General features: G+C 48.7%; 1 protein-coding gene across 1 annotated transcript; it reads left to right on the forward strand.

Annotated features, from left to right (window-relative positions):
- The first annotated feature begins 14,560 nt into the window (after positions 1-14,560).
- LOC114616671 (zinc finger and BTB domain-containing protein 16-like) lies at positions 14,561-23,113 on the forward strand. The gene is made up of 3 exons (XM_028762099.1): positions 14,561-14,721; positions 20,290-20,457; positions 22,761-23,113. Exons 1-3 carry the CDS (start codon positions 14,622-14,624, stop codon positions 22,988-22,990), a joined length of 498 nt encoding a protein of 165 aa, XP_028617932.1. The 5' UTR covers positions 14,561-14,621; the 3' UTR covers positions 22,991-23,113.
- Positions 23,114-24,098: the final 985 nt, after the last annotated feature.

The raw sequence follows: 24,098 nt of genomic DNA on the forward strand, positions 1-24,098 counted from the left end.
AGTTCAGAGAGGTCAAGTCACTACATATGGTTACAGAGCTAGGAAATGGATGTCAGAGGTGGAAGCTGAGCCTGGGATTGGTCTGCCTGGAGGGCATAGGCTGGCCCTTGCCCTGTTCTTCTCAGGCCTCAGGCTTCTTAGGGACATGGATTGTTTTATTGCCCTTGGCCTCAGAGCTTGATGTGCTGTCTTTGCCTGGTTTTGTTTTGTTTCTCATCGGGTCTTACTATGTAACCCAGGCTGGGATGGAGCTCACCATCCGTCTCACTTCTGTGGATCCTCTTACTGCCGGGATCCCAGGTGTGCACCAGCACATACTCCCTGGTGATTGTAATTCTTTTTCAGTGTTAGGGTCTGAGGCTAGATTTATCTCCGGAGCTTTCTCTACAGCATCCTGGGTGTGTGAAAATGTCTTTTTGTACACCATCCTGTAACGTTTCATTGATCACTTGTTGGGAGCAAGTGATGTACCAGTGTATAAGAGAAGTGGACCCCACTCTTAAGGAACAAGCATTCTGACAGGGAAGGGAACATCGGGAAACCATAAACTCGATGGACTCCTGGTGTCCAGGCTGAGAAGCAGATTTAAGCCTCACCCAGTGTCATTGAAGGACCCTCAGGCTGTAGCTGTCCTGGTAGGTAGACTGAATATCTCTTCTGTTCTTGGTGGCAGGTGGGAAAGTTTAAAGAAACGAACCCCAATTTTGGTTTGAATGCTTTTGGGGAGTAGAGCAGTTGAAGAGAATGGGAGACTGTGAACTGGCCGAGACCATGGATTTTAATTACGGTTGTTTTAATTTGAGTAGTTTGGTAAGCAGTCTTTAAAGTATACCTTAAGGTATCTTCATTCTTTCTTAGTCATAATCAACACCCATATTCATCATGTGGAACCAAAACTATATATAAGCCACACCCACTCTCTCCAGCCTCCTGAGCAATGATACTCCCCCCCGTTTCCCCATGGCCATGATTCCTCAGAAAGGTGAACCCTCTGCACACATGCTCCGAGTGATGTCTGTGAGACGGGGATGTGGCAGAATAGTCAAGAGCTGGCCTAGCATACACAAGGCTCAGTCCTGAGTACTAAAAACAAGAAAGGGAAAGAACATTGTCTATGAATGTATAAAGTAAAACAGATAAGACCTTAATAGAGACCTAAAATATGTGTCAAATAATTTTTTAAAAACCATTTGTAGGTTGAGTGCAGTAGCAATTATCAATAATCCCTGCTCGCAGGAGGCTAAAGTCGGATTGCTAGTCTAAGGCCACCCTGGGCTATATGTAATGAGTTTGGGGGCTAGCCTGGGCTACATAGTGAATTGGAGGCAAGCCTGGACCATATAGCAAGCCCTTGTCTGAAAAAAAAACAAATAACACATGTTTAACACAGTGTTTGTGATTCATTATTATCCTATAACATAACAAGACATGGTTGAGTAACTGTCATATTTTTGTAGGTGTGGCTTTCATAAATGATATCCCCAGTGTGGCATGAAAATAGCTATCCATGACAAAGGTGCTCCAGGCTGCTTTGCTGTTAACACCCCTAGTTCAAAGAAGTGCAAAATTTCTCTGTGAGAATCAAGATGTTCTATTTTCTCTGTCCAAGTTCACCAACATCCTGAATCCTTGCCCTGGCAGCTGGGGAGTTTCACAGGCTTCTGTTTAAGAAGGCTTGCTGTGGCGTGGGCCTGCCCTGCCTGCAGGGGCAGAACAGAAGGTGGGGATGCTGATGAGCAGGATGTGGGGAATGAAGCCTTCCTCATGCCCAACATCACAGGAGCCCAGCCAACGGGAAAAGTTCCCCATTCTCCCCAGGAGGCTGCCAGCTTGCTGTCTGAGAGGGGTGGGGCCAGTGCCCTCAAGAAGTGTGCCTCCTTCTGGCAGCTTCTCCGCCCCCTCCCACTCCCTTGTCCAAAGGCCTCATGCAGAAGGGAGCCATATGGCCTTTTGTGGCCACATTTTCCCTGGTACAGTATCTTCCTGGTGTGAATGTGGGACCTAGTGCCCCAGAGTCAGCTGTCTGTCTCCTCCCCAACTGGCCCCCCTCCCCACAGCAGCCTAGGGGAGAAACAAGTTGTTGGGGGACAAGCCGCAGAATCAGAGAGCCCTTTGGAGTCAGGGTGAGTGAGAAGTGTCTCTGTGGCACCCACACCCACGCCCACACAGAAAACAGTTGAAGTAAGTCAAATGTCTCAAAGTCAGATCCTTTTTAGTATGAATTTGCTGTGTCTCATTCCGAGCACTAATTCCAATTTAATTGCAAGTGGCCTGAAGCCTCTTCAATAGGAGTAACAAATGGTTTGATTTTGTAAACTTCATCAGACTGCATTTTAAATGCGACACAGTAGCCCAACTCGAATGCCAATGAAGCACTGGAGTAGCTCTCTGTTTACTAATTACCCGTTTTTACTCCAAGCCACGCTGGCTGGCTTGTCTGATTAAATCGGATTTGTGGGATAGAGAGCAGCTAGCAGAGTTTTCTCTATAGTAAACGAGATTGAAACTATGGGCCGCCTGGCTGCACACTGTAAATTATATTTCCTTTTAAAGGGGACGTGTCTCCTTTATTTCACCGTTGTCCCCTCCCCTGCATATTAAACTTTTACAGCGCAGAAATAGACCCAGCAGCTTCTAGATGTGGCCTCTCAGGCTCCACCCAGCAACCCTACTCATGTCTGAAGAGGGGGGAAAACACTGGAACTGGAGTCTGTTCCCGTCTACCCGATTGCCTCTCTAATACCTTTCTACCCCCCTTTTATACTAATGTTGAGTTTCTTCTGTTATATTTTTATCCATTATTTTCAAAGGTCCTTGAGATGACACAGATTCGTACTGATTTACCTGGAAGATTTCTATAACAACTCTACATCAGAGTGATGTCGGGTTTGGTAACAGTAAGCTGGCGTGGGTAGAGTCCAGCCATACGTTTGGTCACTGTGGGTTCACCGGCAATGGAAGTTTTTCTAAAAATGCAAATGAGAATGGGTTATTTTGGTACATGTTGCAATGGCAGACATCCTTCACTCTGAAGCAAGTGAGATAAAGATCACGAGCCATGTACTACCTGTGGTCCAGCAGATGAGGACACATCACAGTTACCAGTGGCATGGGTGTGTTACAGGTTCTACCTTCCCACTGTCTGGTTCTAGCGTCTGTCTGTCCAAGTGCTCTGACAGTTCTGAAGCTTGTTTGTTTCTTCCTGTTTTTAGGATAGCAAATCAGTGTCTATCTCTGGATCTTCCATACACACACACACACACACACACATGCACACGCTCACATGCACACACACCACAGATAATAAAAGCCGGCATATCGAGTGAGGTATAATTAGACCACACTTAAACTCTGCCATTTCTGAGACTTTCGGTCCCGGGTCCATCCGTGCCCTTACTCTTGGTGTCTGTCTCTGTGCCTGGAGCTTTTTATGTGTTCATTTGCTTTTGAATGTCCCACAACATTAATGTTTACACGTTTCCCTTTTGGGCCATTGGGCCATTGTGTGCTGTACAGTACAAGAAGCCTCACGGTGTCTCTGATAGCCTGGTTACCGTGGGAATGAATGGCCCGCCGTGCTCTAGGGCCTACAGTCCTCTTTTTAATTGTTGACAGTAAAAAGCATTTAAATGCTGCTTAATTTGTAATCATCTTCTGGGGGAGAAAGAGAGGAGCCATTAAAATGTCAGTAAAATGAATACATCTTCTCTTTCTCTTGAATTTTTTTTTTTTTTTTTTTTTGGTTTTGGTTTGTTTATTTACAGGGGATTTTTTTTTCTCTTCACTGCCAGTGTTTGTCAGATACTGCAAATGCTCTGAACCAATCAGTATTTCTCTTATAGTTTCTGTCTTCTCTCCTCCCTCCCCACTCCATTCTATCTCTCTGGGGCTGTTTTGTCCTGTCTCTTCCCTGTACTCCTTTATTATGCTTAGGGTTTTTTGTTTGTTTGTTTTTGTTTTTTGTTGTTGGTTTTTTTTTTTTTTGCCTGGGGAAAAAATCAGTTACCCTACCTGCCCCCCCCCCCCAAAGATTCCACTTCTGGGGCCCATAACCCTTTCTAGGGCCATCTGGTGACATTATGGGGACTAGAGAAATGGCCTTTGTGGAAAATGTCTCTTGTACTTAAGGAACTATCCGGGAATTATTTTCTGCGGTGGTATGGGAACTGGTCCCTTGTTTAGCTGGAAGCTCCATGCCCTCTGCCAAGCTCTGGATGCTGAACTAGGAAAGTAAGGGCCGACTGTGCACTGGGATCTGGCTAAGACACGAGGCCACTGGATCCAGAGGGACCCATTCACCCTGCTCTTGTGTGCCCTCCATGCACTTTGATATCTGTCATCCTGACGCTAGGATGTAGAACTTTCTGCTCTATTTTGCTGCGTTCTCACCTATCAGAAGAGTCTTGCCTGACTCACATGGGCTCAGGGGTCCTTATCCCCAGACACTCAAGAGCTACTCAACACATGCATGGCCAGTCTGAGGAATGACTCACTAGGTCTCTGGGAGTGGTCCCCAAGTCCTTCCCTCCTCTTGCTAAAAACTCGAGCCTCACAGGGTCCTTGGGGGTGCCTAAGACATGGGTTGGCACCTAGCTATGCCTAGTCAATGTCAGATCCATCTCTGCTCTGCCCATGACTGTCAGCCTGTGACAGCGGCTCCCACTGACGCCTACAGAATTGCTTGAAGGCACTTGGCACTGTCCTCCATGGGCCTAGAACATTGGCTATCAGAGATGGACAGATTCTTCAAGGGTCTTTCATTTTCCCTTCAGGGTCCCCATGAAGAGCCTACGTCATCTAGCCAAAAGCTCACAGTAGATCCTTGAGCCAGGCAGGCCTTCTTGCTGAAGCTGCCATGGCTTTCTGTCCTGTAGCCTCTTCAATGGGGAGTCTACTCTGAAGGTCACATGAGGGATGGGGCAAGAGACAAAGGCTGGGTGAATAGCCTAGCCTGGCCTGGCCTGTTTCATGCCATCCTGACACTCTGTCACACACTTCTGGAGCCTCTGTTCCTGGAAGCCCCCCAAACCAGATGGATTGAGCTCCAGGAGACCAATTCTCTGTAAGGGCAGCCTTACAGAGAGCAACAGGTCACTCACTCTCCATAGAGGTTGCAGACCTGAGGATCAGCAAGGGAGATGGACTTAGGGAGGAACTGTAGATGAAGGCTGTACAAGCTCTGAGGTTCTGAAAACCCAGAGAGTTGACAGTATGTCTCATCTTGAGGCTTTACCCCAGTAGAACAAGCCCAATAGAGAAACAGAAGGATGTTTTTTCCTCCAGGTCCTGGGAGAAGTTGGCATGACATCCACCAGTACCAGGCTCCACGCCATCCTTTCTCCAGACTGACAAGGTCATCCCTGATAGAATGGAACCCCCTAGAAGCCCTTGCTTTACACCTACAGAACTGGGCCAGAGTCAGGCTAGGTGAGCTCTTGGGGGCTGCCTGTTTTTCCTCCCAGGGCTGTTGAAGTTGGTCCAATTTTTCAATCGTGGGCCAATTAGTTTCACAAATGGGGGCCCCTGTGGTGCCTGGGCACATTTGTTCCGGGCCTGCGCACTGACCAGGCCCCATTGTCCTGCTTCCCACCCCCTTGTGGGCCCATTGTCCCTGATCTCCAGCCGGCCCTGCTTACTGTTGATTTATACGGGCAGGCGTCCCGCGGGCTCCAGGCTTCCCTGCCACAGCTGGCTGAGGTGCTTAAGGCCTCAGACTCCCTGACCTTTGCCCCGTCCTGCTGTCATTTTGAAAGTTACAGACCAGAGGGCTGCATACCTCTCCGGATTTACTTTCCATTCTGACCCCCCTTTCCACACCCTCCTCCCCATTTTCCTTCTAGTTCCCCCTGCTCTGACTCTCGAGGTTTTAAGTTCAGTTTGGAATGTCTGCAAGGGTCCAGCAAGCCTAGGAAGCCAAGAGGACAGGGGCTGCTGGAGCAGGTGACTACCCCCTCGAAAGGCTGTTGAGGTTGCCGCTTCTGTGGAAGTGCGTTCTCATCCGCCAAGTTCATGAGTTCTAAGACTTATATGCAATTAGGAGACTCGGAGTAACCCACCGGAAACCAGAATATGGGATGTCATTTTCCCCTTGGCATCTCTGTCACGCCCCTGAACTCTAGGAAAGGAGACCTGGCATCTATGAAATGGGCTGTCCATAGTGGTAGACAGCAAAGAGCAGGTCTGCTCCCACTGCCGTCCATGTATTCTCTCTTGTAAACCAACACTCTACACACCCTTCCTTTACTTCCCTTCTTTGCTTTTCCACCCCTTCCACATTTTCTCCCTGTCTTGGGCTGGTTTGTTGGAATGATTGACAAAATTAGTAAATCCATTCATGTTACTTTTATTGTGCAGGTCTCAATAAATCCCGAGTGTCCGGGGCGCACCTTAATGAGCTAGTGAGCTGACAAATTTGTTTACTGTAGCTGGAGGTGTTGGGTAATGAAATGCGCTTGTGTCTGGGCTCACTGCTAAACAAATACACGGTTTCCGGGAGGCAGCAGGCTCTGCTAGCTGCCACAGCCTGAGGAAGCCGCTGCATTCCTCAAGAGGCTGAGACTGGGGTGTGTGCTTGTGTTGTGAAAAATGCAGCCACTCAGTTTTAAAACAAATTTCAATCGGCTGCCTGTTCCCCGTGTATGTTATCCATTGAGGAATTCCTGTTCCTTTGACAATACCAAACCCTAAGATTCTTCCTTTCCCATCACAGAAATAATGGAGGGTTAGAGAAATGTGTAGATAGCTCCTAAGGTTCTAAAAAGATAAAAAGAGAAAGAGAAAGAGAAAGAGAGAGGAAGGACTGGAAGAGCCCAGAGATTTACAGGGTCGAAACGGACAGGAAGGGTAGAGGCTAAGGTTTGGGTTTCCTAGGTAGGTTTGGGGAAAGGTGACCAGCAGTAAGTGACTGTGTCAAGACAAACACCTGGGCAGGAGCTTGACACTAACTTGGCAGTGGCAAAGGTTTAGCAATGTTTTCACAGGCTGTTGGATGAGCGTGATAGGCAGAAAGTGGTTAAGTGGGACCGAGATGTGCCTCAGCTGGGTGGATTGGATTGTCATGGCAAGGGATCCTGCCACTCAACACCCAAACAGAAATCAGAGATGTGAATGGGCAGCGTCTGGGCCTTCCTCCAGTGTGTTTCTGAGTCTTCAGTGATGCTTCAGGGGAAGGCAAAGGGTAGTTTTGCAGATGTGAGGGTCTGGACATTCGTCTCTGTTCCGCTGCCCACTGCATGCATCCACACCCCCAGTTTTTTTCAGCTTCTTAAGATGCAGACAGAGCTTTCTGCCTTTACTGTGAGTCAGCTGTGCTTGCCTGTATCTGTCTCTGGCACAGTGGGGGATGCATCTCTGTACCTTCTTCAGCAGCAACCTGGAGGCACATGCCGTGGTAGAGAAAGCCGAGGGGAGGAAGAGTAGAGGTATCTTAGGAAAGATAATCCCCAGGGGTCAGCAGCAGCATGGAGACCTGCTTGCAGGATTAGAGGAAGGGAATGGAGGTAGATGTGTTTCCAGTTGAAATTGAGGGTTTTTACTTAGCCCCAATTTGATATTTGTTCCTATCAGTGAAACAGCTGCTCGGGCTCTTCCTTGCTGAGTGGAACTGGACAGCAGAAACACATCTGTGTGTACACACACACACACACACACACACACACACATACACACACACACACACACACGATGCAAACCCCACTCAGAGCAGTCCCAGCCTGCTTACCCAAAGAAGCGGAAGTATATTTAGCCTCCTCTGCTTTGATTAAGGAACTGCCTGTCGAAGGAGATAATAAGAGCCTTACTCCAAGAAAGTGTACCACCTGAGCGCCTGCACCAGCTGCAAAAGTGCCCCTCGGATCCTGCTCCTTCCTTTCCATTCAAGTGCTAATTGGCATGGAGATGGCACAGGTGTAAACACGCGGCGGCTTCTGCGCCTTACACTTTCCGACCCCATCATCACCTGGACAAGATAAAGGCCTAAGATTCACGTCATTCCCTCCTGCCTCCTGTTCTACCCTGGCCTGGCTTTCTCCCAATCTTTGCTAAAATTAAACTTGTTTTTAAGTCAGGAACCTGTAGGTTGTACCTGCGTTACACCCCAGACTGGCTGTGCTCCTTCGGTGTGACTCACTTTCTCCTGTGATAGTGACTTGGCACAGCTCCACACTGCTGCCTGAGGCGTCCTCAGTTCTTCTCAGAGCCAAGAGTCTCAACTGTACCGCAGAAAAGAATTTCAGGATAAGTCCATATGAAGCAGAGCTGGGGTTTCTTAAGAAAAGGTTTTCCGCACAGATTCAAGTGTGAGGGTTAACAGAAAGAGAAATGCTTAGGAAAAGGGACCTACCCACCCAAGTGGAGCTGTGAGCATCTCAAGAGGAGATTGAACTTAAATGTTTTAATGGTGTATGGGATTTTGGTATCTTTTGGGTTGTGCCCCATATGGTAGTGGCCCACAAATGAGATTGCAGGGTGACTTCTTAGGGACACTGGGCAGGATTACAATTTGATCAGGTGAAACCATGGGTCACGGAGGCTTCACAGGGGAGCTTGGACATGTCTTTCCCTGAAAATGGAGTTTCTAATCTTACTCGAGAGACTCCTAGAGAATTGCTGGTTTGCAGTTGGGAAAGGAGAAAGGGCATGACTGGTCATACACGCGTAAGCATGGTTCTTATTTGAAACGTGTCGCGCAAAAGGAATTATCATGTAGGGCAACATTTACAGCAAGATGCGGCTGCAATTCTTGCTTTAAAAATGTTTATGTGTATGTTTGCATGTGTGTCCGTTTTTGAGGTGTGTGCTAGCGCCTGTGGAGGCAGAGAAGGGTGTCGAATCATCTGGAACTGGAGTTACAGATGGTTGTGAACGAACGTGGGTGCAGAGAATCAATCTGGGTCCTCTGCAAAGCGAACAGGTGCTCTTAACCACTGAGCCATCTTTCCAGTCCCCTGTGCTAGAACTATTGACTCTCAGTGAGCAAGAGACTAACTATTTCCATGAGTTGAGATCCACGAGTCTGAGACTCCTGTTTCTTCCCATGCTCCCCCCCCCCCCACACACACACACACTCCTGCTTTCCCCCACTTTTCTGCTTCAGGAGAATTTATGCACACAAGTCACAGGCATTTGCATGGAGCTTACCCGTGTTCCCTCAACCCACATTCCAAATTCATCCTTGCCATCCCTTTTCTTAGTTCAGATCCCCTTTGGGCAAGTACTTGGGGAATCTAGACCAAGCCTCATCTCCCCTCTCTCCAGAAATACGGGGGTGAGGGGTCCTTTTCCTGATGATGTAATTCTCTTTGGGCAGTGGCTGAGTTTTGTATGAGGTTCATAATGGAATCTCCAGACTGGAAGACGACATTGATGTGTGGCTTTTATATACTCAGCAGTGTAGTCAGTCACCTTCGGCAACTCACTGGAGCGAATGTTCGATGCAGCAGGTTGGTTAGGAGTTCTGTGACTCCAGTACAGAGGCTCATGTCAGGGACTGCGATGGTCAGCTTCCTGTTACTGTAACAAACAACAGAGAGTGAACCTGTGGATGGGAAAGGTTGGGTTTGCTTCACAGCCCTTGTTGCCCTTAGGCCTGTGATGATGCTGCATTCCTGACAAGGAGCTTGAGAAGGACCAAATCATCTCACCTCTCACCTCTCACCTCTCACCTCTCACCTCTCACCTCTCACCTCTCACCTCTCACCTCTCACCTCCTGGCCAGACAGTGAGAGAGACACCGTGGGTGGAAGCTCCACCACTAGGGGGACTCTATAGTAATTTGAAGACCTCTTTCCTTGGGTCTATCTTAAAATTTCTGCCACTTCCTGACAGCAAGAGGTTGCACAATAAGCAGATGTTACAGGAGGACGTTTCTGACCTAGTCTACAGCTACAGCAAGGACAGTAGTTGCCTGCCCCAGGATCACAAGGCTAAGGACAGCTATACTGGGCCAGAAGTGGGGGTTTTGCACTGTTTTACTTTATGGTATGGAGTGACTGGCTCAGTGATCTGAGTTAGTGCTTCTAAGCAGCATAGCTCAGACAGTGGTGTAGTCTGACATGGTAGAAGAGTTACTATTGCTTTTATGAAACATGGCGACCAAGAGCTACTTGGAAGGAAACAGTTTCTTTCACTCACACTTCTGTCTAATAGTTCATTATCAAAAGCACTGAGGGCAGGAGCTCAGGCAGGGCAGGAACCTGGGAGGCAGGAGCTGATGCAGAGGCCACGGAGGAGTGCTGCTCACTGGCTTGCTGCCATGGCTTGGTCAGCCTGTTTTCTTATAGAACCCAAGACCTCCAGGCCAGGGGTGGCCCCATCTTCATCAGTCACTAGTTAAGAAAATGTTCTACAGTCTTGCCTACAGTCCTTTCATTTGGAGGCATTTTCTCAGTCCAGGTCCTTTCTTCTCTAACGACTCTTATTTTGTGTCAAGTGGACATAAAACTCTCCAGCACGGGGAGCCAGTGAGTTTGGCATGTGTGTCACATGACATTAATGATTGTCATGGAGATAGGACAGGATTGTGTGGGAAGCTCTTGGTAGTGGCCTTGCTTTATAGACTTAGTTCTGAGCTCTCACCAGTCCCCTCTCTCTCTCTGTACCATGACCTGCTGACCACCGCCCGCCCCTGGGTATGCACACTTTCGTTATCATCCCAGAGATCCTCTGTATTGTCATCACCGAATCCAGTTATCAAGGGCCTGCTTGCATTAGCCCCTGTGCATTGTGCTGGGGGAGGTGAGACGGCTCTTCTGGTTCCTGCTTTGGCAGCTAAGTCTTGCAGGCAGAACTGAAAGTCAAAAGTAAATGCAATAAAGGAGTTTATGTGTTGTAACAGTGAGTGCTCAGAAGAAGATGGTGTCCTTGGCACCAAGTCCTAAGTAGTACAAGTCATCCAAGATGCCATTGCTAGGGTCAGCTTCCTGGAAGAGGCAACCCAGAGTCTATAAAGCAGCATGTGCTTGGTCACTGTGCAGGACTTCCTAGAGTCATTGTCCAGGTTGTTCACTGCACAAGGGCGTCCAGCTGAGGAGTCACCTTTGTCTAAAACGTAGCCCTCTTACTAGCCAACAGTGAGGATCTGTTGTCTACTTAGAGGAAGGAAAAGGGCTTTTCTAGTTTAGTGAAAGGCATCCTTTGGGCTGGCATTAGCTCTACGGCTAACCACTTTGTGAAGATATTTTCAAGTGGGGAATTTCATTTGTTGTTCTTAGCAACCACAGAAGTATGGAAGAGGATGGACACACTCCAGTCCAGGGAAGCTAAAGGGTTTACATGAGATCCCAAGGCATCTGAGATGCAGAACCAGAATCTCGGCTCCCTTTTCCCCTCTCCACCTCACCGACCATGATTACTGAAGGCCATCTTCATACAGTCCACCTCCTTCCTGATGGGAGGGACCAGGTCTGCTTCTCATGGCTGTCTCCTCAGAGGAAGATAGAACCGAGGCATTGCAGGGAGCAGAGTATGCTAGCCCGGTGGATTCCTTGCCCTTCCACACATCTCGCTGCAGCTAATGAATTGCTAATACAATTTTCTAGATAATTTTATTTCCATAGCCCCAGATTTTAATGTGTTTCCAAAAGCGAGCATTTATTTGCTTAAGCTCCCAGTGTAATAGAATCGGCCCTGACTCATCATACATGCGAACAATCAGCTAGGCAGAAACAACAGCAAATTGTTTAATAACTCCATCTAGTCTTTAGATTTTTAACTTGCACGCACCAATAGTTTTTCTTGTGTCTCATTTCCCCCTCAATCCTTTCCTGATTTTCTTTTTCTTTCTTTTTTTTTTCCTAAGTCCTTTTCTTTCACAGTGACTGTCGGTTTTCAAGCTAAAGAGTGAAGAAAGTAGATCCAGAACCCTTAAACACCCTGAGCCTTAGTTGGTGGGTAAGTGGCCAAGGAGGGGCCTTGTGCTTAGGTGAGATTCCAGGAAGGAGAGAGAGAGTGACTACTGAGGTCAAAATACTTCTTTTTAACTGATAATCGTCGAACCTTTAGCCAGCCAACAAGGTACCCTGTTTGGGGATGGCCACTTTCCCCTTCTAGAGCCTAGCTCCTGTCAAACTGCTGTCCTCCTGTGCACAAAGCATCTGGCCTCATCTTGTCTCCACTTTTCCTCTTGTAGAAGCACAAAAGCCATTCTCTCTCTCTGCGTCCAGCCATGTGGGCCCATCCACATCTTGGCTGTGTACAGAGAGATTATTCATGAGGCTGTTGGACACTTGGCACCTACCTGTCTTCAGTCAGCTGGAGTTACCATGACATGTGCCCATAGACTGGATGGTTCATATCTAGAAATGAATGTCTCAGAGTCCTGAAGGGTGGGCAGTCTGAGATGAGGATTCCAGCATGGCTTCCGGGATGCCCTTCTTCCTAGCTGTAGACTGCAGACTTCTGACTGTGTCCTGTGTTCTGACCATGAGAAAGGGATCTTTTAATTTTGTTGAGGAGGGTTCCACCCTTGTAATAAAAGACTTTGTGAAGCCCCCACCTGCTATTACCATCCTCTCGAGGGTAATGATTTTAACATACTTTTGCATTTAGACCTTTACAGTACTCCAGTCCTGTAGTCCTGCTTTGCTTGTAGGATGCTGTCTGTCCATGCTGTCTGTCCTGTGTAATCAGACCTCCCCAGTTTGCCTGACTTGTCTACATCCTCTGTGCTACCCGCTCCATTTGCAGTGCACCCTTTTCTTTTACCCTTGGCTTCTCACATACACTCCCGTTTCTCAGAGCTGAACTCAAGATCTCCTCTGAGGTCCTGTTGGAGTCACCTTTGTCATATCTACTCTTCGGATGGTATTTCTTGACCAGTGCCCCCACCCAGGCTATCCAGATTCTTTTCTCCATCTCAGCCTTTTCCTAGACACGTGGTAATGGAACAAGACAGGTAAATGGACACAAAGCAAGTTCAGGCCGTTCTGTGAGATGGAGGTGACCCATGAGAGAGCAGCTTCTAAGCACCTTGGGAACAGCAAGGGAACAGAATTCCACTCAGTGTACTCTGCTAGGTGACACATTTCAGGGTATCCTCCCAGAGTGACATTCCTTCACTCTCCTCGTCCATACTGGGGATCTCAGAATAAGAAGTCTTGGCTGGGAAAGGCATGTCTGTTCAGGAAACATGCTCCCTGGCCTGATTTAAGGCAGCTGTTTGAACCCCTGGCCTAGTTGGGGCTTTCTGTGGGGTAGAGTTCAGGGTAAAATGGCTGTGCACCCTCAGCTGAAAACCCTCAGCTTGAAGAAGCTGGGACTGCTGTGCTGTGTATTAGGACTTGTGGGTGGACTCTGCTCTTGCTTACTGGGCCGGACTGAACACTGAAGGACTCAGTCAGTGCTTGCAGCTGCTTCTGCTTAATGGATTGTCTCTTTCAGTATGTCCTCCTGCATCGGTGGAGCTGAGTCTCTTGAGATCTCTCTCAGAGACCTTACTGGCTCCTTCCTGTGGGGCTTGGGTTTGGAATGCTTCAGATACCTGTGCCCAATGACTAGCCTCTGTCTTTGCTTGCTGGGCCATTTCTGGAGTGATCCCAGCATGCTTTGGTGCTTGCTCCTTACAGCCTAGACTACATCTCTTCTGGGGGGAAGCCCAGACAAACAGATGTTTCACAACGGGGTTCAGAAGCTAGGGAGCTGGCTCGATTGAGTAACTGATTGACGGGCAAGCATGAGGGTTTGTGTTTGGATGCCTAGTACCCACAATGGCTTCATGAGCCTGTCATTCCCCTGCAGGTATCAAGGACAGGCCAATCCCATGGCTCCCTGGCCTGCTAGTCTACCCAAAACTGCAAGATTCAGTGAAAGAGCCTGTCTTAATAAAACAGATGGAGAGCCATCCTGATGTTAACCTCTGGCCTCCAAACACCACATCACACTTGTACCTCCTACAAAGGTACATGACTACACAGACGAAAAACTAAAAGTAAATGGGATGCAACTGGTAGTCTCTAGAATCAAACGGACCAAGGCATTTTCTAGATTCCCGGCTCTGCTTCTTTCTCACTGTATGACCTTAGGCAAGTTATTTAATCTCTATTTTTCTTTTTTGGAAGAAGGTGGCAAGAATGCCTGCCCGGTAGGGATACATGCTTCAAGTGAGATGACAGCACAGATAAAGCACCTAGCTGAAATGGTGGTCTTAAGTGTCCTCTCCCTTCTGCTCTCAGACCTGTGGAGGAAATCGGGGGTTCTTCCCCCATGCAGCCCCCCTAGCTGTTGGCAGATGAAGCATGGCTGCAGATAGCTAGACTTCAGTGTCTTCAGAGGAGCCAACGGGGAATGATGTGGTGGTGGTGGGGTCCTTGCCTTTTAGTTTTGTATCTTTCTCTCCGAACCTCATGGAGGCAGGGCAGCCGTTGGCACTTTTCCTCCAGAGCTACATTCAAGGTGCTCAGTGAACATCACATGGCCTGGACTGCCCCTGGGGTGTTGACTTAGAACGTGGGCTTTAGGATTTCTAGGGGCAGTGCTGGGTCTTATCCCAGTCTTCATCGGTGAAAATCTTGGGTCTCTAAGTTGCTGAGGCTCACCCACTGCTGTCTCCCACAGGCACGGACATGGCCGTTTTCTGTCTGCTGTGTGGGAAGCGCTTCCAAGCACAAAGTGCACTCCAGCAGCACATGGAGGTCCACGCAGGCGTGCGCAGCTATATCTGCAGTGAGTGCAACCGCACCTTCCCCAGCCACACGGCTCTCAAACGCCACCTTCGCTCACATACAGGTAGGCTGGTCCAGGGGATGGGTGGGGAGCATCTCTGGACCTTCTATCTGGGCTTCACCTCCAGAGATCTATGGTGTGTATGTGTGTGGGGGAGGGTGTTTCAGGTTGAGGAATTCTCAGCCATTCTCTGCTTGAAGTTAGACACAGAAGGGCTCCCATAGAACATTTAAATGTTGACAGTTCTCCCAATCCACCACCCACCCTTCCACCTGTAGGCAGTCTGTTCCCAATCTTTTCTCACACGGCACAGAAAAATAGTCATTAAAAGAAAATCATACTCGAGGTCTACTCTCTGGAAACTTTGGTTCAGTGGTTCAGGGTGAGCTCTAGATCTCAATACCATTAATAAGTATTCCCAAGGGATTCTGATATCGGAGGTAGGGGTTGCAAATTACATTTGGAGAAAAACTGGCCTAACTATTACAATCCCACTATTTCCCCATCCTAGGACAGCACTCAGGCCAGCTCAGGGCTTCAGAGGGTACACTGAGGAACTTGTCCCACCTTCATGATAGACACAGGAGGCCTCTACTGTGGCCGTAATGTTGACTAGGGAAGGACAATGGGAGTGTTTGAGCAAGAGCCGTGAGATAGCCCTGCTCAGCCAGTTCACACGATGGAATGAAAGACAGGGTATGTGTAAGTCAAGTAGGCAGGGCTAGTTGCCCAGCCCTTGCCTATCCTTGTCACCACCCTCTTGCTTTAGGGGATAGGATACCCAGTCAGAGGGCCTTGAAGGAGCTGTGGGTCTTTTCCTAACTGAGGAATAGATAGATGACTTTAGTCCTTTTCTTTGCTCTAAAGCAAAATGAGATCATGTCTTACTGTCCCTGAGTGAAAGAATGCCAATTTCTGAATTGTATGACTTTCTGTCTTTCTTTCTGTCTGTATCCTCCCTCTCTCCCTCCCTCCCTCCACACACCCCTCTGTGTTCCTGATCTGGTTTTGTGGGAGAGCTGGTGTGTGTGTGTGTGTGTGTGTGTGTGTGTGTGTGTGTGTGTGTGTTCCTGATCTGGTTTTGCGAGAGAGCTGGATCAAATCTCTCTGTAAGGATATAACAAAGTTCATACACAACATAAATGCTCTGCACACTTCAGGCAGGGTTGGAAGAACGTCTCATTCTAAAGAGCCTTTTCATGGCTGAGGGATGGAGTATGTGGCTGGCCCTTACACAGGTGACAGGCTCTGATGGTTAAAGAAGGAGCCTCACTTTCAGGAGCTGAGTTGTCCTGTCCAGCCAGTTGTCAGTATTCTCACCAAGGACGCCTTGGCTCTGGGTTCTGGATCCCATCCTAGTCAGAGGAGCACAGTGCCATATCATTATTAAATGTGAAAGGCTCACCAGATGCGCAGAACTGCCTAGGGCTGCTCAGTAGAAAGGAGGAGGTCTTAGCAGGTAAGGTCCAGCAAGAGAGACCGAAGAGAAAGGGGTATACTCGACAACTTTCTCTGCAGTGTTTGCATAAGGGCCTCCCTATAAAATATATAGCTATGGAGATAGAGGTGGAGGTAGAGGTAGAGGTAGAGGTAGAGGTAGAGGTAGAGGTAGAGGTAGAGGTAGAGGTAGAGGTACAGGTACAAGTACAGGTACAGATACAGATATCGTCCTATCAGTGATTCCCTCAACAGATCCCTAAGTTTAATCTTAGCCCAGCCTCCTTTAGCCACCTCCAGGTATGGCACTGGGTCAAGTCACTTGACGTCACATGACATGAATGACTCAAGCCCTACAAAGTCCTCCCAGGATGCAGCTTACTTCGCCCATGCCCACTTCTCAGAGTTCAGTTAGCCACGTGTCAGTCCAGCTCTAGTCTGGGTAAGCCGAGCTTCAGATCCCCAGCGAGGACAGAGTTTGGGAGAAACCCTTGCTCATTCTAGAAACACGGACATGTGTGCCCCTTGTGCACACACATGCCAGCCCTCATTGATTTTCACACCATCTCGGCACAGGCTCTGCACACCCCCCCCCCGACACAATGCCTTATTAATATTCTGTTGTTCTTGGCCCATTTGCTGCCGGGGCCGGTGTTTAGCATCAGCAGCTGTGTTTGGTACGTTAGTCCAGCCGTGAGCTTGGCATTGATGGATTCACAGGCCTCATCATATAATAAACTCTCAGCTGCACGGAAGGGAGGGGCCGAGAGGACGGGATCTGAGGAGCCCAGGGGCTGGGGCGGGGAAGGAGGACAGTGGGGTTGACCAGAGCTGAAGAAGCCACACGGTAATGACAAACCAGGGGAAAAGGAGGGTCACAGGTGCCCTGGGCAGGCCAGAGGGGCTCTAATTAGTCTCGTTTGTCCTGCACTTAATGTCAAGCTCATTAACGCGCCTACAGAGTTAATCAACATACCACAAATTGGATTTTGACTTTTGTCGCCAGCTTTATATACATTATGGCCAGCTTGACACGCTCAACTCTCAGGGAGAGGGTTGTAGGTCTGGTAGCCACTGAGCTGTAAAACTTGGGTGGGGTGAGAGTGGGTATGTGTCATGGTGACTTGTCATTTTTGCTTCTTTTTTTTTTGTTCTCTGAATGTTTTTTTACTCTTTCCCTGGGCAGACTCCAGAGACTTCCTATTTAAACTCATTTAACATGTGATCCACTTCGTAATTAAATTCATAAAAATCTGATCAAACAAACCCCTCGGTTGTTTGTTAAACTCTTAGGGCCCCCCTCTGGAAGCAAGAAGCACACACAGGCAGCCAGCCCTCCCTCACTGCCACCCCCTCTTCCCAGAGGGGGGCTGGGTGACTGCCGATGTACGCTTTAATTACCGGCTTCAGCTGAAGTCTCACGTGGCCCTTGCTTTATTTATATATTTATATCTTAATGAGGATACTGAATCTTTGATTAAAGTCGTAATCGTTGCTGATTCAGGAAGGAGGGAGAGCTGGATATCAGACCAGACAGGGCCACGTGTGCAGACAGAGGGGGAGAGAGAGAGAGAGAGAGAGAGACAGAGACAGAGACAGAGACAGACAGATAGACAGAGAGGGAGGGAAGGAGAGAGAGACAGGCAGGCAGACAGACAGCAGAGGCAGACAAAGACAGACCGACAGACAGACAGACAGACAGACATGGAAGGAGGGAGAGACAAGCAGGCAGACAGAGGCAGACAAAGAGACAGACAGACAGCAGAGAGAGAGAGAGACAGATAGACAGAGAGGGAAGGAGGGAGGGAAGGAGGGAGGGAGGGAGGGAAATAGGCAGACAGCAAAAGCAAACAGAGAGAAAGACAGGCAGGCAGACAGCAGAGAGAGAGACAGACAGACAAGGAGCGGGGAGTAAAGACACAGGCAGGCAGATAGCAGAGGCAGACAGAGACAGATGCAGGTAGACAGGCAGACAGACAGCATAAAGAGAGAGACAGAGAGACAGGTAGATAGCAGACAGAGAGACATAGACAGACTGACAGGCAGGCAGGCAGATAGCAGAGAGGCAGCGTCTCATGCACAGGCTACCCCTCACTATGGGAGTCCTACAGTCAATTAGTACCTGTGTCAGTGAGGGCTAGCCTCTTGACTTTGATGGAGATGGGAACAGGTCCTTGGTATAGCTCTAGAAGTGAGAGATACAGGGTTGGTTTGGCCAGGCCTCTGAGCTAGGACAGCGCCCTTAGACGGTGAGGACTGGCGAGGGATGGCACCTCTCTCTGGGCTTCTAGCATGGAGTCCCACTCACCCCTGTGTGTCCTGTGCTTTCTATACATCTTTTACGGGAGAGTGTGCCAGTGAACAGATCCCAATAACCATTCCCCACAGAGCGTCAGAAAAAACGTTCTGAGCCACCAGAGGAGGTGAGAATTTATGTGGCTGTGGGGGCCTGCATTCAGGAAGAGGGACTTTTGGTTAGTGGCCCACAGAGGGGAGACGGCAGAGAGAGTAAAATATCATTTTAAAGAGGAAGTGAAGGCATGGGCCTGCGAGTCTATAAGGAGAAGGACAATTTATGCCCAGGCACGAGCACAGTTTGACACGGGGATAATGAAAAAACGTAGGTCATTGTGGATGACTTAAGCCTTCAGCAGCTGAAGAGAATGTATGAAATGCAGGGGACATTACACGGTTGGCAGCCTCGCACATCTGCAGAGGGACAAGTGAAATACAGTGGGCCATTCTTTACCATAAACTGTGGTTGTTGGAGATGCAGCCCAGAGAAATTGTAATTACAGTGACAGAGGAATCAGCGATATTTAAATATTCATGAACAAAGTCTGGGGTGGGTGATCAATCTATCTTTATTGTCTGTGCCTTCGTTCCTGTAATAAATAAGGAGCTACACACCTCACCTTTCATTCCCTGAGCTCTGACACCTTGGTTACAAAAATGCAAGGTGGTTAACCCCACTCCTACCCCCACGGTCCACAGGGATTGAAGAGTGGAGTGTCCCGGGAAGAGACAGGTCAACTGAGGGACATGAGGCTAGACCAGGGAAGGGCTGTTCTTTCCATCCCAATACCCAGAATTCTCTAAGAGTCATTCCTAGGCAAGCACTGAGGGCATAAGGGTAGGAAAGGCTCCAGTCTTACCCAGGAAGTGTTTCTTGTAGTCCTGTCAGTCAGTCCAATACAGTGGTGTCATTTAGCCCTGTGGGAAGTACTAAATGTTCAGACCCTAGGACCAGACCAGAATGGAAGTCCCAGCCTAGCTACTTCTAGCTGGGTGACCTTGGGACAGTGGTTAAGTATTTCGAAGCAACTCATTCTTTTTTTTCCTCCTTTGTAAAATAAGCACATCTTTCATCAGATGGTTTCCATGGCCACATGACATGGCCTCCATGATGTTCTCAGAAGTAAGAATACAGCAAACGTGGACTATATAAATGGCCCATTGTTTTTAAATCGTATTTCTGTGAATAAAAAACCGAAAGTGTTAGGTAGTCTTCTCTTTGGGAATAAAGAAGAAAATATGACTTTATCTGCCTGGGGAACTAAAAGGAGAACATCCAAACTGGGGAGGGGGGGTGATGGATGAGCAAGGATTTGAGAGATTCTTAGGGTTCACCAGGGAAAGGAGTGTAGAGGAAGTACGCTTAACGGGTAGAGTAAGAGAGAGAGGATAGTGGCTAACACTGGGGGACCAAAGAGAAGTTCTCCAAGCTGGAGGGATTTTCTGAGGGTGAGGAAGAGTAATCCTTGTCCCAGAGCCAGGGGAAACGGAGAAGAGATAGAGTAAGGGTGGCGCACACCTTTAATCCCAGCACTTGGGAGGCAGAGGCAGGCAGATTTCTGAGTTCAAGGCTAGCCTGGTCTACAGAGTGAGTTCCACCCTGTCTCGGAAAAAAACAAAACAAACAAACAAAAAAGGACGGTGTCTTGAAGTCCCCGGCTCTGCTCCACCCTCACAGGGGCCTGCTTCCTGAGGGCTGTTGCTCTTTTCTAGGCTAAGCAGGATGACTGTGGGGCCACAGGGAGTTTGGATGTATAAACACAGGGACTGGCTATTCATGTTGTGGGGATTCGTCAGGTGGTGAACATAGGCAAACTCAAGACACCAAATGTACCCTGCTGTCTCCTGAAACAGAGGCAGGAGGAAGCCAGGGTCTGATCCAGCCCTTTGTTCTCACAGGTGACCACCCATATGAGTGTGAGTTCTGTGGCAGCTGCTTCCGGGATGAGAGCACACTCAAGAGCCACAAGCGTATCCACACAGGGGAGAAGCCCTATGAGTGTAATGGCTGTGGCAAGAAGTTTAGCCTCAAGCACCAGTTGGAGACGCACTACAGGGTTCACACAGGTACTGGAGGGCTGGGCTGGCTCTGGACCTGGGTGGTGACTGGGAGCAGGTGGTTAATTTGAGAAGCCCAAGCAACTATGGCTCAAGGCTCAACCAGAGAGAAAGGGGTCTCTTAAGAGATAATATGGGGACTGGAGAGATGGCACAGTAGAGACAGTGCTTCCTGTTTTGGACCACAGTTTGGTTTCCAGCACCCACATTGGATGGCCCATAATCATCTGTAACTAAGGCTCCAGGAGATTTGATGCCCTCTTCTGGCCTCAGAGGGCACCACATTCATGCACACACATACACAAAGAAAAATAATGTTTATTTTTATTTTATACTTTTGACTTTTCAAGGCAGGGTCTGGCTAGCCCTTGGCTGTCCTGGAACTAGCTCTGTCTAAGACTAGGCTGGCCTCAAACTCACAGAGCTCCACTTGCCTCTGCCTCCCACATGCTGGGATTATAGGCGTGTACCACCACCATCAGACTTTAAAAAACATAAGTATTTTTAAAGAGATAATAATATGGTGGTCTGAGTACCATCACCTTCCTCTGAAGGCCAAGGCAGACATTACTAATCAATTGTAGCAGATAATAGTAATCAGTTGCAGTAGTATCTCAGGGATCCAGCCAGTCAGTCCCCCTAAGCAATCATACTATAAACTGTCCAGGACTATCCGGCAATATGATGCTTATTCCAAGTCTTAAATTACAGTTAAGTCAGCCAGAGTAGGGAGAAGTGAAATTTGAGTGAATTTACGTTTCTCCATTCATGGTTGGAGGCATGATCAGAGGGCATTAAGTTATAATAAGGGTCAGCAAATTGTGACATTAATTCTAGCGTTCTGAAGTGGAAGGAGCCAATGTATTTAATAGTAGAATGTTCCAGCCTGACAGAGTGCTTCCACATTCTTTTTTACATGGAAAAATCATGAATCTCTTGTCTTCATTGGGGTCTGAGGACAGACAGAAGGACAGGGTTGGGAACTGGAGATAGTAGAGCCCCAGGACTGGTCTCTACTTAATTGGAAAGCCTATTTCTTCCCCCATTTTAAGTTCAGTTGCTTAAAATGGGTCCCGGTGGGAGTATTGACCAGGTAGCAGTGGAGCCATGTGTCTTTGGAGAGCTGGTTGTTAAATACCCACCCCCTGTAGTCCGTCAGCTGCAGGGAAGGTAGCATTTTCTGTGAGGCTAAGAGCAAAGGAAGATGCCCTCTCTGATCAGTGGGGACAGCACCCAGTCCACACAAGGGTATAGTGACCTCAGCTGGCTTAAGAGAGAGAATAGCCAGGGGAGAGGCAGGCAACCAGCAGGTGTAGGAGGCTCTGAGCTGTTTCTCAGAGCACTGTCTCCTTGCCTGAGCTCTGGTTTTCTTGCCTCTGGCTTAAAGTCACAGGACAGGACTGGGTGCTTATTACTGACACATGAGTGGCCCAAGGGATATCCCAGAGTCCCGGGGTTTCCTCAGTCCCTTGTTGTGGGATGTGACCTAGTGGGCAGATCATTAAATGCATCGGCAGTGACTATTGTAAATAGCTGGTCGATAGTTAGATCACTTTGGCTGTTCATTACTTCATTATTTGCTGGGGCCTCAGCACAGAGGAGTATCGATAGCGAGATGGCTGACCAGTTAATTACTGTATTGAAACAAGGCTCCCTTACATCTCTGCTCAGCCCCAGGGGATTCTAGTGGAGGGGAGGTCTGGAAAGCCGACTGGGGCGTCACTGTTGTGCACTCCTAGGTTTTCTGTACTGCCTTTCTGCACGGTCCTAGACTGGGAGGCAAAGTCCAGGAGAGGTCCTTAGAGGGCAGACTGCCCTACATATGGTATATTTGAAGGATTGGTTTCTTGGGTTTCCCCTACCCCTCCTTTCTGACTGTAGCTCTAAGAAGACTTTATCCATTCTCCTGTTCCTTGTGGGTGAGCTTTGTTAGGAACGAGCATCCTGAAGGACTTCAGGGACTTGCTATCCCTTCCTACAGCACACACATTTCTTTAATTAGAAGGGAAGCACCCTGCCTTAAGATAGTAAGGCAGGAGCCCCGAGCTTCATGGACAGTCCTCCTGTTATCTATCAGCCACTAGCCTATTTACAGTAGCCACAAAATAAAGTAGGAGTGAAGTACCCCAATTATCAGACCACTATGCCTGTGTGGCTAACGGCTGACATGTTGGATGGTCCAGCCCTCGATCTTGGGACGTTCTGTTGGAGACTACAGGGCTACAAGGATGGACATTCTCCAACAGGCCCAAGGATGGTCCAAGGTCCTTCTGGTCTTCACATTGCCCTGTCCTGTCTTGTCTCTTCCGCAGGTGAGAAGCCCTTTGAGTGCAAACTCTGCCACCAGCGCTCTCGAGACTACTCTGCCATGATCAAGCACCTGAGAACACACAATGGTGCCTCACCCTACCAGTGTACCATCTGCACAGAATACTGCCCCAGCCTCTCCTCCATGCAGAAACACATGAAGGGCCACAAGCCGGAAGAGATCCCACCTGACTGGAGGATAGAGAAGACGTATCTCTACCTGTGTTATGTGTGAATGGGGGGTACCCCCCCCAACACATGGTAGAGCAGCGGCAGGAGCCGGCAAAGGCGAGCTAGAACCAGACAAAGTGGAAAGACTGTGGAGAAAAGAATAACAGAAAAGAAAAGGGGGAATAGAGAAGAGAGAGAGAGAGAGAGAGAGAAGAGAGAAGGAAACCTGGTAGTTATTTAGCCTTGGGTTATTTCCTGGGACTCCAGGTGATCTGGCTGTCAAACCACTGCCCCTTCCCTGGCATCTCCTTGGTTCTTTTGGGTGGGTGGGGTGGGTTTGCTCATTCACACAGTTTTCTCCTCTCCAAAACCTAGAACTTCCCTTTGTGTCCAGAAATGGAAACCAGGAAGCAGATTATGAGGGTCTTTGGTCAGAGCTTCCGCCCTTAGGCCTCTTTCCCTGTCCTCTGAAGAGGAGGGGAGGGGGGTAGAGAGGGGAGGCAGAGGTGGTAGGGCCGTCCCTGGTTGATGCTCAGAGCAGCAGCTTTGGCATAATGGGGGTAGAATGGGAAGGGAAAGGCTTTCTGCTCTGCCCAGCTTCAGTTGGTGCCCCTCATGGTCTCTGAGTGTCCCAAGGCTCCCCTCACCCTTCAACTTCCTGCACCTGCTTTCGATGGCTGTTCTCTGGTCACAAGGGGCTTACACCCTCTGTGGATCTGGACTGTATCTTCCTTAGGTTCCTCCTAGGGAAAGCTGTGTCGGATTCCAAAACCCCTTCCTTCCTTCCTTCCTTCCTTCCTTCCTTCCTTCCTTCCTTCCTTCCCTTAGCTTTCAGAGAACACAGAACAAAATAAAGCAGGCATTGTACCCCAGCCAAACTCCCTCATGAGCAAGATTCCTGCTGAGCTGCTCTCTGCTTGCAAATGGAAACAAAAATCAAACAAAAACCAACTAAATATATTCCATCCCACCCTCCAAACAAGTACACATCCCTGCAACCCCAGCTCGGCCCCTGGGGAAGGAATCCCATCATCCTATTGAAAGATCCCATTGCCCCCAGAGGAGGAGTGGATGCCCACCGGCAGGTGAGCTTTACTAGGAAGTGGGAGTGGATCCCCTGCCTGAGCAGAATGGGAGGACTGGCCGTTGGAGGACATTGCTGTCACTGAGGA

Source organism: Grammomys surdaster, unplaced genomic scaffold (genome assembly GCF_004785775.1).
Source record: "Grammomys surdaster isolate TR1022 unplaced genomic scaffold, NIH_TR_1.0 332943, whole genome shotgun sequence".
Lineage (NCBI taxonomy): Eukaryota > Metazoa > Chordata > Mammalia > Rodentia > Muridae > Grammomys > Grammomys surdaster.